This window comes from Orbicella franksi, chromosome 1, assembly GCF_964199315.1.
Source record: "Orbicella franksi chromosome 1, jaOrbFran1.1, whole genome shotgun sequence".
Classification (NCBI taxonomy): domain Eukaryota; kingdom Metazoa; phylum Cnidaria; class Anthozoa; order Scleractinia; family Merulinidae; genus Orbicella; species Orbicella franksi.
Window position 1 is genome coordinate 44,387,788 of NC_138145.1, and position 16,731 is coordinate 44,404,518.

The following is a 16,731-nucleotide window of genomic DNA, read 5'->3' on the forward strand; positions in this document are numbered from 1 at the left end:
TTAGAAATGGCAAGACATCGATAAAAATCAGTTCAAGTTTCCTTTAATCGTTTCAGTAACACTCAGTAATAACCGATATGCTCTTATGTCATTTTATGTATCTCTCGAGCTTAATAACACCGCGCGAGTCGGATCAATCAACTTTAGGGTGAGAGCATTTGACATGTGAGGGCAGTTCAATACTTGTTTTGACCGGATTGTTACAAACAGTGCCGTAGGCGCAATGGCCTGAAAATAAATCTGTTGCATGTACTGTAAACTAGTTCGTATTTTCTTACAAAGCCAGTTACCCTTCCATTTTTTTCTGAATAATTTCAAGGAAAGCTTCTCTCGTTTCCCTGCCGGCCTCTAGGCCATGCTCTAAAACAATGTGTTTACTAATTGCATTGCCACAATATAGGCAGGGCAGTATTTAGAGCTGCTAGGAACTCAAACATCTTTTTCTTCTGTATAAATGAATTGTAAAGAAGCTTTTGTCTTCCTTTAAAGGCATATATTTGTTGATGTTAGTATTTATGAAATCAATAAATTGGCCAAATTTTTAGCGAGGGTGCTTGTTACTAAGGTCCCCGCCGCATGCAACCTTTTTCGTATAAGTTGCAAATCTAATGTTATTTTACATTGGGTAAAACCAGTGAAGTATTTTCTGTCAGAATAAGTTCAAGTCATTTGATTTTTTTGTGATTTATTTATTAAAGGAGTGGGAAAATCTGAGAAGTTTCATCTACACTGCGGCTCACTGCAAAAGCGCGCGTGAAATACATTTGATTGAAGTAGATTTGCAACCACGTTTACTAAACTAATTCCTTTGCAATTTTAAACTTTGGAAGCACTTCAATCTTTTTACAATCTTTCGAATTATAAGTTTCTGTCGGCCAAACTAGGTACGCCGGGAAATACAGCGAATAGTACTTTTGGGCGGCCGAGCGAAGCACTTCCTCGCACATACACCCTTAGCCAAATCACGAAAGCTTTTGAATTTCCTAATGCCAACACTACACGGGGCGAGAAAATAAAAACGAAAAATTTTAGGAACTCGCAGGATGCAAAATAGAATCAGAAACATGGATATACTAACGCAAATTGGCCAGGGCGCAGAATGGCACTTGAACTTAACCAAGAATATATTTAAAAAGGTTTGTGTTCTAAGTTCACCATACAGTAACATTATCACAAGCATGTTGTGACTCACCTACAAATACTGGACACTTCTGAAAACAAGCTTGATTGATCCTGAGCGCTTCATTTGGCTCGTAATTCAATGAATGGCTCCGCCATTACAGATGTTCAAATGAGCGCTGGCACAGATTAAAAACACGGACTAGGCATAAATTATGCAAAAACCGAAGGGTTTGATGGGAAGATAAACAATAGACTACCTGCTTGGTACCAGCTCGGGGCTTGAATACAAAAGCAAGATCGTTCTCCGGCGTTTGACACGAGAGTGCGCTCTGATCAGTTGGAACTAAAGTGCACCGCCTACTTCAACTCAGAGTTTTTACTTAGAGAAAGCTCACTAGTGCAGGGCTTCTCTCAAGACACTCATCATGTTTAATTACCGATCGTCGAAAATCATCCGATAGCAACAAATAGACCTAGGAATTGCTGACAAGAATGTGAATATGACTGCTTTCATGGTTAATCCGACCGATTTGCTCAATCTATGAACTGCCCACTTTCGCTCATATATCAGTGAAATATTTAATATATATATAGCAAAAATGCTGATATGGTTTCATGTTTTGTGTGCTCTCAATATTGTATGAGGCTACCTCCAAACATTTTTTTCATAAATTGAATTAACATACTTCTTATGAAACAATAAACAGAGAGAAAAACGTTTCTGTGTTGCTCTAAACAGATTTATTTGAACTCTAATGAGTGGATGTTTAGCAGAAGGGTGAAAGCTGTGGAACTCTTACAAAGCTTACAGATAAAGTCTCCATGGCTGTTTCGAGTTCTTATACGAAACTTTCTTAAGTGTCCATAATAAAGCAAGAAGTCTGGCGTATTTTCCTATATTTTCATTGGCTGACATTTGTTTTATCGTTTTGGGCGTTTCCTTGACGTCACCGAAACAAAATCACAGCTAAGGACTTGGACAGATTTATATAAAGATAACACAAGAAGCCTAAATAAAGTTTCCCCTGAGCTTTCCTGTCCAATTGTACTTTTTGAAAAAAATAGTCCACGTGCTCAAATTGCATTTTTTTCTAAATATCACCTTTTTACGTCAGCTTTTGCTGATTTTAATCAGCGCCGAAAAAATTCGAAAAAGGGTGTGTACCAATGTGTACCAATGTATTCGTTGTGCCTCTTTCCTGACGCTCACATTTTTAATGATTATAATTACGGTCACCCAACTAGTTTACCTTTTTAGTCATTTTGGGTGTCCCACCACTGTATATACTGTACTGTTTATTTATTCATTTATAATTAAAATCTTGTAAATTCTTTTAGTTGTTTACAGTAGTAGAAATAAACTGTTGTTGTTGTTGTAAGATCTAGGCACAGGCGGCCCAGACGTTGAATACGATTAATACGTGACACTATGCTGTTGGCGATTGCGTTACAATTTTAGCAGTGGCTTACCTTATGTTTGCATTGCGTTATTTTGATGTCTCTGGGTTCCTAGAGGTGGTTTAGAGCCATTTAGGCGAGTTTTACTTTCTGGCGGTTTGCTTCCCCTAAAGAGAAACTTTAGGGGAAGAGAAACTTTCTCTTTTGGGGGAAGCAAGCCCCCAGAAAGTAAAACTCGCCTAAATGGCTCTAAACCACCTCCAGGAACCCAGAGCCATCAAAATAACGCAATTTTCGAAGCATTCTCATACACTGTCTTATAAACGGCTAAAACTGTAACGCAATCGCCAACAGCATAATGTCACGTATTATTGGGCCGCCTGTGATGTGGGCACGAATCCTATCTCTGCGCATTCCTGGGCACTAGGAATCAACAAACATGGCGGCGATGCTGACAGCAAGAGCGCTCAAAAACGCTGAAAGGATTTCTCCGATCGCATGGCTCAAGCATTGAAAAAGATAAAAACTATATCAAGGAAGTTTAAAAGAAGTATTCTTTTTGCCCCTTCCGACTGCTGAAAACTCGAGGCGTTTGTAGAATTGGCAAGATGTCACTTGTTGCATACGGTAGCAGTGACGAGGAAAGTGATGAAGACGTCCAAAATCATCAAGATGATATCAAAAAGCCTCTGTTGACTACAGAAGGAAAAGTTCCAGTTGAAGCCAAGGGTTTGATTTTGCCATCGCCGAAGCAAACGAGTAAATTGTCGAGTTCATCTGATCGAAAAAGCGCTTTGTCCTCAATTCTTCCAAAACCCAAAAATGTGAGCAACATCGAGAAAGAAGATAGGAGTGGACAAACCATCCCTGGTAATAAAACGCCCCCTGATGGCTTAGAAACAATGCTGGAGGATGAAGAAATTCTGGAAATAGAAGAAGAGTACGAGCCTATTGCGAAGAGAGCAAAGAAGGGTACAAAGAGTGAAGCTGATAATAAACCCAAGTCTGTGGGCAGCTTATTTTCACTTCTACCAACCCCTTGGCAAGCTGAAAACACTTGGCAGAAAAATTTGGAAAGTAAAGTATCCACAGCAGGGGACAGAAAATCAAAGCAGCCAATCAAAATAGCCATCCCTACTGCCCCTAAGGTAATGATACATTTACATGATTGTATAATTACTGCCTATTGTGAGTTATTTTGGCAATGAGTGTATCTGATTTCTCCAGAGAAAAAAATGATAAAAGCCAATGAGGTGGGTCATGTGTATCAGAGTGATGAAAGAGACACTGTCTTGATTCTTTAATTACCTTGGGGGTAAAAAGGTGAAGGTTATTGCTTGTTACTGCTTGTTATTGCTGTGCGAGCACTCATCGGCAGCCTGCATAGCAGGGTTGGCACAGTTAGACTGCTTGTCCTCCATCTATCTGCTTGGGTTAGAATACTGGACCCAGTATCATACAGAAACTGGATTAGGTTTGTTGGTTCTCATCCTTACTTTCCCTTGCTTTTCCTCCCTCCAATAACATGAACACTCCAAATTTTAATTCATTCTTGATGCACAAACACATCCTTTAGTAACAAGCTCATGCAAATTACGCCATGTTTTGCAGTTAAATAATTACTTTTACAAGTTTTTTTGCCTTAAATGTACTTCTTATGGTTTCTCCAGTTTCAAAGATGACTCTTTTGTCTCTATGCTTAACAATTAATTTACTAAGTTTATACCACAAAGCAACTACTGTATATAATACAGGTGAACCTCCTGTAAGCTACCACCCAAAATGTCAAGCCCAGGTGGGAGAGAGGGTCACTTACAAGAGCTCAGACCTTATTGGGTCAGAATTTTGCATCATTAGCACCTCGTCACTGCAGACATTTACCCCATGTTTTTAATGTTTTATTCACTTGTACATAAAGTTAATTTGGAGTAAAAATCTGGTATTTGCCATTGAGAAATTTCCATCTTTTGTACTAGTTAGGAATGCAATAATGTTACAACACTTTATTATCCAATTTCTGCTCTATTATCTGTCAAGTGGTTGCTTTCGGGAGGTTAAAAACAAAAGAACAGTTCAAATTTTTAGCTCAAAAAGTGGTAAGTGTCACTTACAGTTCCAAATACAGTGATTTGACTTGGAAACTTTTGGTATTTTGGAAACAACAACCACAACGACAACTTTTTTGATACTCATACCTAGAATTAAAGTTTACCAAACTAAGTTTTAAAATAAGGAAAACTGGTCGCTGAGGAGAGGTGGTGGTAACCAAAGGTTCACTTCTACTTCCCTGGGAAGGAACTGTTCCCAGAGTTCTGTCAGGTTGCCATCATTTCTTTGGTACCAAGTTATAAAAGTGCTCCTGGGTGGAGAGAGGCACTGTGCTAGTTACATGTACATGTAAGTGTCTCTTCCAAGACCTTGATCAAGGCACATATCTTAGCCCCTCCAGCCTGAATCCCAAGTACTGACCCTGTGACCATTATGTCGATCATATATGATTTCTTGGAATTTCTGATATTTCAAAGTACTTATGCAAGGCTCAGATTGACATGAACTTTCTATTTCTCTCAAGTGCTCACTTATGTTTGCAATAGGTGATGTAAACAGACATTGCAAGCCATTTATAAGTGTCTCAACTTTTGTGTACATATATATACAGGTAGTGAACAGATATATCACTATTAGTGTGTGTACCACAAGGACCATAAAGACTGATAAGAGCATTGCTATAGAAATCGTCTCTCTGTTTTCTTGTGGTTTTTTTCAGACTGATTCTGATGAAGAAGATGATATGCCAGCAGCAAAGACACTTGCACCATCGAAGGTAAGTCTTGTTAGAGTTGAATGAACAGTATTTGAGATCAACATATTACATATTTTTTCACTTTGGGTTTTGATTTGTCTTAGGGAGGATCAGGTCTCAAAGCCCTTCTTCCCAAACCAAAGCACAGCATCACACTGAAATCGGACAACCCAAACAAACCTTCAGTCAAACTGGCAAGCAGGCCATTGATTCCACACACGTTGACAAAAAAGCCAACTACTGTAGAGAAAAAACCTCATAAAACATCAAAACCCAAGCAGGTTGAAGAAGCTACAAGTGATGATGAAGATGAACTTGTCAGCTTTTTTACATTTAATGACAAATCTGAGAGTGCCATTGATGAAAAAGACGATGCTTCCCAAAGTCATATTTCTGAGTCAAACAGAAGTTTCATAGCTCCATTGGTAGAAAGTAAACATCCTTCAGTAGCATCCTCTTCACATGGCGAGATGTCACCAAGTACAAGCACTTCCCATAGTAGTGGCAAGCATGTGACTGTAACACCATCCCCAGAAATAGTTGAGCCTATTACCCAGGCTCGTGTTGGAAGTGGGGAGAATCCAAGCCGACAGGAATTAGAAACTAGGACATACTACTATGAACAACAAAGTGGGCAGAACCAGCAGTATGGAGGATATTCCAATGAAAATTATGTGAGTGCATCAATCTTCCAAAGATCTAGAGATGTAAGCTAAGAGTAACTAGCTTTTTGGTGACCGAGATCATGAAGTGATTTGGTTTCATCGAGTTCAAAATGGCTAATAGCATAATACATGTATCTAAATGTACTAAATGCATTGAGCATGTGCGACCCCAGTTGTAGATTGTGAAGGTGGCATGGAGAAGTGAATAAGGAAATCTTGGATACCCTGTTCAAATCCTTCTCTCAAGCAGTACTTGCATCTGTTCTCCACAGTGCTCATTAATGTTTTGTAAATAGCCAATATCCTATTTGGAATATGCATTTGTTTGCAATTAGCATACCAGCAACGTTTTTAGTCAGAATGTGAAGTGGGTGTTCAAAATTTGCTACTACTATAGTTTGGCCATGGCTAACAATTTATGAAGCAGTGTAAAAAAAATCCTTTAGAAAGTGTGGATGCCAGTGAAAAATATAGCATACATTGACACTTAAGAATTCTTGTTTAGTTTAAGACCTTTTGGACAGCCAACATAATTTTTGCAGGTATTATGGCTACAGTAGGTGTGTATAGAGTGTGTCACACCTACGAGTTTATTGTCTTGTCATGTATCAGAAATGCATCTGTTGAGAACTGTACACACTGAATATATGCTACTACTTCTTAGCATCACCATCTGAATGATTTTATTACAGATGTAAGGTTACAAAAGTGAGAACACTATATTGAAGTCATGTACATTTGCATCTGCCATCTTTTTTGTTTTCTTCAGGCAAGTTATAGCTATGATGCTGGCAGCTCTTTTGTCAATCAACCTTATTACAGCCAAGAGACTGAAACTTACACCTACACCTACCCTACAGGGGCATCAGCAGTGGCACAAGCTCAAGGACAACAGGAGGAAACAGACCTTGATTTAGAGAAGGTGATTACTAGCTCCTGTCAATGGTACTTATGTACACATATTGTATATACAGCATTCTTAACAGTCAAGCATTAAGCAGTCCCAGGCAGGGGACTCTGATAACAAAAGGATGACATGGTGCTCATCGGTCCCTTTGGGGGGTTAAAAAAAGCACTTTTTGTACACGTTAAATTGCTCAGCCTCAAAAGGTCCACAGTGGAAGCTTTCGTGGTACCTTAAAGGGTATTGAGCAGAAAAAATATGACAGGAGATATTTGACAATCAACTAAATATGGTTAGAAGGTATTCAAAACAAGTCATTTCTTTTTATCACTATTAAAATTTACGAAATTGTCAGTTAATGTGTTTTTTTAGGGGGGGTTCTTTTCAAAATTTCGGACTTACACCTCCGTCTTTTTGACATGGGAGTCCCCCCCCCCTCCGCCCCTCCCCAGATTGCAGGTTGAATGAGCAAATCTGTGGTTTGTCAGTTTAAAACCATGACCATAACAGCCTCTAAACTTAAATATGCTCATGAATTACATGTAGGAACATCCTGTAGAGCTCTACAGTGTAACTGTGTTAATACGATCACCAACAGGCCTTGAAAATTTGGCCGTATTAAAAGAGTGGCCTTATTAATGGGGTAGGGCGAAATTTCATGTCATTATGTACATGTAAAGTATTGTACAGTGCATGGAAGGAAATAATTTTACTGTGGAACAATTAAACTTTTGTACGCCAGTCAGACCAAACTGTAAGGTACATGTATCCTCTTACACGGACGCTCTTTGGGCTGGTCACGCGTTCCTCCCGTACTTGAGGAAGGAAGATTGCGTGACAAGTGCAAGGGACGTCTGCTAATACATAAAGTTGCTTTCTTTTCTTTTACCTCAGTTACATAAACTCCAGGGAAGAAGGAATCGTCGCGAGGAGATTAACATTGTTGATGTTAATGCTGCTGACCAGGTCGGAGACTCAGCGGCGATGTTGGCTAAATATGGAACAGAAGAAATTGCATACGCACCTTCAAGGGTAAAGGAGATTTTGAAATTCGCTTTCCGTCTTATAATATTTTGAAGTCAGAACTCGCCAAAAATTCTTCTGTCGCATCATTGAGCTCATCGTTGATGATTGCTGGTCACATGCTGCATCTCTGCTAAACAGTAGTCCTTTTGGATCCTGCTGGCATGTGGAGTTCAAGCGAGGTCACATGACCACGTTTCCCATAAAATCCTGATAGGCATTTCCGAGTTACCATGTGCCTCTGTTTCAAAACGAGGCCTCGCGCAAAACCTTTCATGTGAAAATGAGTTTGATTTACAAGACAATGAAATGGCCAAGTCCTCGAAAAGTGGTTAATAAATTTGCGTAAAATTGTTATTTCAACTTACATGTTCTTTAGACAATCTACAGTTATGTAATATTAACAAAGTTGGATATACCATTATTTCTTCTCTTACTTGCTTGTCCATGTACAGAAAAAGAAAGACATGCCAACAAGTCAGCAAAGAAGAAAGCATCAGATCACTTATTTGGCTTTTCAGGTAAGTTGCATTTCCACCCAGGAATTAGGTGTATAATGAATACGGCAAATCAGCCTTATAAAAGAAATAAATTATACCGAGTAGAACTGAGTCCAGCCAAAAGATCTGACTTTCTTTTATTTTACACCGCAGGCTAAAGAACGGGAGCTGGAACTTCGTCAACAGTGGTCAGCCAACCGGCAGACTCGCAGACAGACTCAGTCAAAGTATGGGTTTTAAGGAGAAATACGTGCACAATGCGCATGTGTGCAGTGTATAGACAGTGATGCTTGATCTCAGGTAGATGTGCCTGTGTTTTTGGTGACCCGTTAGGCAGATGTAGCCTCTCAGAATGCAAAGTTACATGTACGAATTAAATGTCTCTTTATTTACTCGTGACGTTGTAAATCCGCACATTGGGGTACAAACACCTATTGGGGGTAAAAAAAGAAACTTACTCTAGTTCCCTTAGGGCTGTAATGAAATCTGCAAATTATGTTAAAATTCGTTAACGAGACAGTATGGAATTGTAGGAGTCGCTCTGTAAGATACTCGTTCACGAATTGCAATAAAAAGAACAGACTTAAATGGTACACAGAATGAATTGTCTGCGTGAAAACAACAGTAGAAGTACAACGAAAGGTATGGTCAAACTTCCTGTGTAGCGAACACCTTTTGTTGATAAAAGAAAGTAGGTTCTGAAGAATTTTAAGAACTGCGTTCATTACCCAAACAATCTCAGTACAGATATTGTTGCGTTTAAGGTTGAATGTTTGATTTGGTTTACCTAGTCTGAACACTCGAACAGTAGCTAGGAATCGTGGGACCGAGGCCGTGAGAATATAGGCATCATGTTAAGTGGTGTTCAGTATATACTTTATTTTATACTTTATTTGGACGAAATGTTTATTTACAAATTCGAATCGTTTTGTGATCTCCAAACAGCGTTATCATGAAATTAAACCACCCCTTGCAGAGTACGACCTACTTCGTGATGTAATTTGTGATAATCGGTATTCTCTATTTTCCAATTGCCCATTATGCACTCTGTTTGCCCCCCAAATTTTGCATAAACTATTGTTGTGAAATACTCTTGGGAGGTCTGCATATTCTAAAGAGCATTTCACAACAATAGTTTATGCAAAATTTGGGGGGCAAACAGAGTGCATTATGGGCAATTGGAAAATAGAGAATTGACAAAAATTAATATTTTGCCGACACGGAACAGAGAACTGGGTGCGAACGTAGTCCGCGAAGGTTCATGGGAGTACGTTTGTAAAAAGAGACGGTTGAAAACCTTGTGACGTTTTACGGTCAGCCTTGCCACTAGCACTTTCGCATAAGGTTTATTTTCATTATGTAATTAGCGTTATATATCAACCTTAAAACCCCAAAGGTGGTGCCACTGCATTTGGTCGGAGGAGGACGGTCACGGGCAAGAGGTTTTTGGGGTTTACGTGCCCGGCTTTGGGGCATGTAGGACGTTATTTGATGTGTCCCTTAACCACTTTGCTGTAAGCTTATTGTCACAATTAAAACATATCTTGGGCCTGGCTGACCAACGCGGCCATGCCTCAACCTTTGAGCGTGTTCGATTGTGTAGTGAAGGGAAAATCAGTAGTTTTGCTGAAAACAAACGAGTTATACTGTTCAGCAGATCATTCAAAATTCATATTTTAATGTATGTTTACAATAACGTAAAAATAAATGGCCCTTTGACCTTACTGAGATGCTCTCCTATAATGAAGAAATATGTTATGAAGAGGTGTTTTAACAGTTACACTTGCGCAACTATTTTAATTATAAATGTTTTGGATTAATGGATAAGAAACTATTCACTGAGCATTAAGAAGTGAGGCTTCAATACGGACAAACTGGGGAATATCAGGTCTACTGTTGTCAGGTTGTATGTCAAGTTTCGCACGTTCCTCTCGATTTAAAAGAAACAATAATAGATTGAATCTAAAAAGACCACAGTGCGCCCTTAAAGTTGTAATATCTTCCATGCGAGTGAATGATCAATGTTATCCAGAACATTATTCCATAGTACATTACTTTACCTCCGATGAAACAAGAACTGACTTCACTGCTGTGAATTCTATTAACAGGGTGAAACTCCTACAGGTAACTAATATCCCACCGCACACAGCTTCAATCCCACCTTCCTCAATTCTCCGAGCGTTTCATGCGAAATGAGCTCGTTATACGGCCAATCCTCACTTTCCCCAATTCCCACCCCCACCCCCACCCCCACCCCCCACCCCCCACCCCCTCACACACACACACAGTCGTATTTGTGTTTCACTAATCTCTTCTGTATAAGCTATATCCTTTATCTCCCGGATCTTTAGCAGTACAACTCCGGGATTTCTCCTCGCTAAATCACGGTATTCACATAATTTGAAGTACAAAATATACGAGACAGTCGATAACAAACTTGTTGCATGCTTATCTGGCAAAAGTACGGAAGCCGAACACGAATGAAATGCAAAACTCACGAGCAGAGCACGATTGATTGTCAAGTACTCGTGACTAACGAAAGTATTTTACAATAATTCACGGTTTTCGTTTCACTTGTTTACCCTATCGTATTCTTTTATACACACAATAAACAATTCTAGCCAATGGCAGTGCACGTACTATCCAATCTGTGTCATGAGGCGGCATAGAAGGTGTAAAATCGTTGCTCGTGTTTCCAATTCATTGGCCCTTTTCATAGTCAGACATGCATTAACAGAATTGACCCTTTTCACAGTGAGACATGCATTAACATAATTAACTGAAGAGATATTTTGTAAATTGTTTGCTTGTGACTGCTTAGAACGCAGTCTAAAATTTAACATTTAATAATAATATGTAGTGAATATTTATGATAAAAACATAACATTTCTAGATTCCTTAAAGCACTCAATTCAATGCCACCAATGGGAACAAAACAAGCCGAAATTGAAGAAGTGTTACCCCGGCAAGAGTTGCCACAGGTGACCCAAACTTGCGATGAACTTGTTGAGGTCAACTCCTTTGTTTCTTTGTCTGTTTGCTGGTTACAAGACACAGGCATACCCAAGTTGCGCAGTCTTCACACGGCTTGGAAGGTAACTGGCGATCGTCATTAATTATTTATTTATTATTTCTAACAACAGCCACGGATAGATATTCCCATCAATCCAGGATTATGCTTTCGAGATTTTGTCTCGTATTATACCGTGCCGCGGAACGTACAGCATTTAAAAGTCTAACATGGGGCTCTACACACCCCTAGGCTGCAGTTGCAGCGTTTAGATTTTGCGTTGAGCAAGAAAAGCATGCGTTATCTTTAACAAATTGTTATCAGTTAATAATGCCTCCGGTATTCGGGCCATTGATATTTCCACCATCCTGTGTGGAAAGTAATAAATTGTACACAGTGTTCAGGCTCGAAGTCCTAAGTCGGGACGGGAAGCTGTGTTTGGTATGCTCCACAATGAAGCGCTACAGATCAGCTTTCGCTGACTGGTTCTCAGATTACAGAGCTTGAAAGTCATCCGGGACGTGCTCTGTTGAGAAAGAGAGAGTTTCTCGTTAGTAAACTCTTCTTTCGCTAAACCACGTGATCCGTCAAGGCAATAGACGCCACATGTCAGTGGATCACCGTGAATAACATCAAGGTATTAGTTGCAACATGGGACTTATTGCACTACTCTCGCACAATCAGACTTTTGTCGGGTGTAACATAAAAAGAAATAATGGCTGGAACTATCGCAAATTATGAGTCTCACTTTTTTCTGTTATGAAGCACAAGGGAAGCAACGAGACCAACAAAAAGCGTGTAATCCAAGTGTTAGCACAAGAAACAATATAAGTCTAATAGCAGATCAAGTGAATATTTTCAAAAAGCACTTACCGCTACATCGGTAGGACAACTTATGCCAGATGACTTTACCCTGAGAAAACACGTACATCCCAAGCCTACCGCCTCTCAGGGTCTTGTCAATTATATATCCTGTATCCACCACTATCTCAGCCTCAGAGAAGACTAGCAATCTAAAAAAAAATGCTGATAAATGTAATTTAACAATTGTGAGTTTGTGAGAACAACACGCTAGGGACTTGTTCTGTCAGTTCGAATAAAAGAGTAACAATGAATTTTGAGCGCTTGGCAAAACTTTCAAAGGAATATGAGCGCTGAAAAGTTAAATTTTTTTTACTCTGGAATACTCTTTTCTCAGGTATTGATAATGAGTGCCAATATATCAAGCACTCTCATTGGTTAAACAGTGTGCCTATACAAAGCAGGCAGCTTACGAATCATAACGCCATTTGCTCGTGTTTCCCTTCCTCACTTCCTCTTCCTTTGACTTCCTTTCTTGTCGTCAGTCATTTTTACTGAATGAGGGACATTAGACCAAAAACAGAGATTTATTTTACCTTATTAGTCCAACAGCAGGTCTGTGCATCAACTTAAAGTCGTAATCTGTTTCGTCTTTCCATCCTTGGAGCTTGGTGTCTCGCCAAATTTCTTTAACCTGAATATAATATCAATTAGTTAAAACTACTTTTTCTACGATTCAACGCTTTCAAACTGGCCAAGGAAGGTGAGGATGTAATCACCATTTAGAAAAAATTGTTTATGTACTTCTATTGTGTTCACGAGAAACATAGGCGAGTCCTTAATAGTGATAATAGCAATTTATTTTTGTTTTGTATACCGTGATAAATGCGGTTGCGAGCCCTGGTCTTATACATCTTTTTTCACAGTAGGGTTTGTTTGAGACTCATATCCGAAGAGTGGTGAGAGGGATGAAGTGAGGTTATAGGCAATATTAACAAAAATACGTTTTGTGATGTGTTGTTATCATGCTGCTCAATAAAACATGTATTTTTTCTTTAGGCGGGGTGGGAGACAGGCAACAACATAATAGATTAAAAACGTAATACGCCATTAGTTTTCAAGCCCAATGTCACACAATGGTAAGTTCTGCAAAATGGGTGTCGAATTTTTAGATCGTTAGTAATCAAGATAGTGCTTAGTGGAGTTTGAAGTGTTAGCGAGAGAAAGAATAAGCCAGCCAGTTGCCACTCGCCTGTCCTTTTACGTCACCGGAATGCCACAATGCATTTCTAAGATCAAATCCTGGACCAGTTTCAGAATCGACCAGCTGAAAGAAAGAGAAGCAAAAAACTGGGATAAGCTCCGATGTGCATGATGAGTCCTTTGGCCTGACGCAGACTTTTAGCTGGTTAGAATTACCTTTATTTGTATTCCTCGAACTGCCACAGCTCTGGTCGGTTTCATTTCCCAGTAACCCTGGTCACTCTGTTTCCAAGATATAAGGTAGAACTGTCTGTTGTTTTGGTAACTGAACACGAGTCCTACGAAGTCATCATCGTGTCGTGTTCCCACTCGAAGTGTTCCATTAAAATCCACACCGTTGAACGCAACATCTCCTGCAATATAACAACGTTTTGGTGAACCCCTGGAAAGTTTATGTGAATGGATAAAGAACTAGTAAATTGTAAAGCTATAGTTTTACTTACCAATAGCAATTCCGGGATCGCTGTTTTCTTCTTCTGTGACTTGTGTTCCCTGCAAACGAACAAATACTGAACATTGAATAAATGAACAAAATTCTCATGTCTTGCAACTTCTGAAAGGGTAAGAAATGTTCCAGGCTTCATGTTCTGAAGATTGTTGTGCAATCCTCGACACCGCCTCTACGCCTTTCCGTCCAACCTTTAAAAGACCAAGACGTCCATGCATGGTGAGTGAAAAAAAATTAAACAGGAAACATATTTTTCGCTTTCATTTTGATTTTCATTGTCAGATTAACATTGTTTAATGCTCTTTTTGCTTTTAGAACTATTGTATTTTACTCGCTTGTTTTTCATGTTGTGATTTAGCAACAGATATTGCTAAACAGGACCTAATTGAATAACAGAGTTCACGAGAGAGCGATCAAAGGACAGTCGTATAATTCATCTTCAGGATTAATATGAATTTGATGAGTTAATTTATATTACTGACGGGTGACGAGCTCTATGTGTGATCCGGGGCGAAAAGGTAGGGTCTAGTTTTTGCTCCCAGGCTCCACGCTAGGGTTGCTAAACTTTAAGGCTCTGGGAGATGGAAATCTTGGGGTAATGGGTTCAAGGCCCATACAGGCATCGATATCGTCGATTAAAGAATTACATCTTGTCATTAAGTAATTCTTACCGTTGAGTCAACAGCCCATATAGGGGGCTTGATCTTTGACGAGGATTCAAATGGACTCAAATCGACAGTCTGCAACCTGCTGAAGTCTGTACGGGTCACGTGATGGTTAATCGAACAGGCATCCTCGTAATCTGTGACCTTGTCTCCATCAAAATCGCCATCACAGGGGTCCCCTAAGCCATTACCTGTGGAGAGTAGAGAAGGGCAAGTTGTTTTATGTGCCATCATAGTTAATACAGGGGACTGGTTATGAAGCCCGGCAAACATCAAAGGAGCAAACAAAGATGCCAAGATTTATGTTGGAAGGTCTACGACCGTGCACATTCTTTTGTTTTGCGCTCATACACTATGCATGAATTACGTAACCAACACGTTTCTATTGGTTAGTTCCTCAGTACGGAGTAAACTATTGTGTTTTGTGCACGGTCAAGGCCAAAAAAGAGAACAAAAACATACAACAAGGAACTTTGACGAGTTTCATAACCATTGTCCTCTGTTAACAATGGTGTCATAATTCAAAGATTTAAGCTTTTAATGTCAACAACTTCTCAAGTCTTCAAAACATCATCTTCGTAATTCCTAGCTCTCCTCTGGGCGAATAGAGACATCAAAACATAATACAAAGCATTTATTCTCGAGAACATAAAAATTGTACTAACCGTTCAAATCTCGTTGAGTAGGATTCGGAACTAGTTGGCAGTTGTCTTCCCTATCCAGAACACCGTCATCGTCGTCGTCGTTATCACAAGCATCACCTGCAATGAAACATAGTACCCAGGCAATTAAGACCCTCTTCACTGGTTTAAGTTTATTAAACAGAGTTGTCTCACAGTCTTTCCCCACGAACAGGGAATGACGATGGTTTATATCGGTCGTGTGAACATGCAGCTGCTTACCTTTTTCATCTTTGTCGTTATCAATCTGATCAGGATTTGGAATTCCTCTACAATTATCGATCATGTCATCTACACCGTCATTATCGTCATCTCTATTGGTGTCGCAGTTATCGCCCAGTCCATCTCCGTCCCTATCAGACTAAAACCAAAAGCCGGTGAGTCGGTCAACTTGTGAGTCCTGTTCCCGGAGGGGAGAGGGCGACTCCCACCTGAAAAGGTCGGGGATGTTCGTCGTCTCCATTAGGGGTGTAAGTCAAGTATTCTGGTCTCACTTATGGTGTCCAGGACGAAACTCACCTATTTTTAGCTGTCAAAGTATTTTTAGGAAGCACTAGAAGAGATAAACATATAAAAAAAACGCTCCTTTTTCCGTCTTTAGGCCAGATTTTTGCCGCTCTCGCGAGTTCGGTCTACTAGGCAGGACTCCTTTTCTGAATAGCGGCTGGTAATCACGCGTACTCCGTATAAAGTGCTATCTTTAAGGTGTGAAATAACGCTAGAGCCACGCCCAGATTCATCTCCTTTAGGGGTTTAATTCAAGTTTTCTGACAAGCATCTCCGACCTTTTCATATGAGATTTGTCCCCGAAGTCCTGTTCTTTGTCAAGGAGTGTTTCCAGGACGGGGGAAGGACGAAGGTGCTACACTGCAATGACCCCAAATGAATATAGCCATTTATGAGCACTGTGTTATTTACCTGTCGGATGTTCATTGTGGAAGGACAGTTATCACACTCATCACCCACTGTATCGCCATCGGAATCGACCTGGAGTGGGTTTGATATCATAGGACAATTGTCGATTGAGTTTAGTACACCTGTATGATATTACAAGAAGAATAAGGTCATTTAATTAAAACTCGGCGTTGTCATAAATAGCAAAGGGACTTCATAATCGGTTAGAACATTAGTAGACGCTCCTTGCGATCCAATCCAAAACAATACAACTATGAGGTGATACTATTCAAATACGAAGATACATCAGTACAGAGAAAAATTACCATTACCGCTTAGCATGGTGAATATCTTGACTTGCAATAAAATATTGAAGACCAATATACATAACTGTTTGTTCGATCTTTTAAAAGACTTATAGCTTGCACATGTTCTACACTCCTTGGGCAGTGTATTCCACACTGTTTCTCTGCGATAGAAAAAGCTTTTTATGCCTAATTCATAAGTCGCGTAAAACTTTCAACCTTTTTCCTTTCCAAAATAACGCAAGTCTTT

The 16,731-nt window shown here is 39.6% G+C and overlaps 3 protein-coding genes across 13 annotated transcripts in view; 1 reads left to right on the forward strand and 2 right to left on the reverse strand.

Moving 5' to 3' along the window:
* LOC145463660 (uncharacterized) overlaps positions 1 to 1,640 on the reverse strand; it is a 10,489-nt gene extending 8,849 nt beyond the window's left edge. For both annotated transcript variants that reach the window (XM_081447438.1, XM_081447429.1), the window contains exon 1: positions 1,193 to 1,640. The gene's annotated coding sequence lies outside the window, so the exon portion shown is untranslated. The remainder of the gene's footprint in view (positions 1 to 1,192) is intronic.
* Positions 1,641 to 2,659: 1,019 nt separating this feature from the next.
* Positions 2,660 to 9,666, forward strand: LOC145463682 (proline-rich protein PRCC-like). Of its 2 annotated transcripts, XR_014041354.1 has the most exons (8): positions 2,660 to 3,668; positions 5,288 to 5,344; positions 5,428 to 5,997; positions 6,758 to 6,910; positions 7,787 to 7,924; positions 8,371 to 8,436; positions 8,569 to 9,156; positions 9,227 to 9,666. XR_014041354.1 is itself a non-coding variant. In XM_081447461.1 (7 exons), exons 1-7 carry the CDS (start codon positions 3,129 to 3,131, stop codon positions 8,653 to 8,655), a joined length of 1,611 nt encoding a protein of 536 aa, XP_081303587.1. In that variant the 5' UTR covers positions 2,660 to 3,128; the 3' UTR covers positions 8,656 to 9,666. The 2 variants fall into 2 exon arrangements, 1 of the variants encoding a protein (XP_081303587.1); XM_081447461.1 differs by having other exon boundaries at positions 8,569 to 9,666.
* Positions 9,667 to 10,682: 1,016 nt separating this feature from the next.
* The window catches only part of LOC145463751 (cartilage oligomeric matrix protein-like), a 47,555-nt gene continuing 41,506 nt past the window's right edge, over positions 10,683 to 16,731 (reverse strand). For all 9 annotated transcript variants that reach the window (XM_081447550.1, XM_081447569.1, XM_081447557.1 and 6 more), the window contains 10 exons: positions 16,201 to 16,319; positions 15,505 to 15,643; positions 15,268 to 15,363; positions 14,609 to 14,793; positions 13,933 to 13,981; positions 13,646 to 13,842; positions 13,479 to 13,553; positions 12,823 to 12,920; positions 12,299 to 12,438; positions 10,683 to 11,951 (listed from right to left, as the gene is read on the reverse strand). In XM_081447550.1, coding sequence (XP_081303676.1) covers positions 11,920 to 11,951; positions 12,299 to 12,438; positions 12,823 to 12,920; positions 13,479 to 13,553; positions 13,646 to 13,842; positions 13,933 to 13,981; positions 14,609 to 14,793; positions 15,268 to 15,363; positions 15,505 to 15,643; positions 16,201 to 16,319 — 1,130 coding nt within the window. In that variant the 3' untranslated portion in view covers positions 10,683 to 11,919. The remainder of the gene's footprint in view (positions 11,952 to 12,298; positions 12,439 to 12,822; positions 12,921 to 13,478; positions 13,554 to 13,645; positions 13,843 to 13,932; positions 13,982 to 14,608; positions 14,794 to 15,267; positions 15,364 to 15,504; positions 15,644 to 16,200; positions 16,320 to 16,731) is intronic.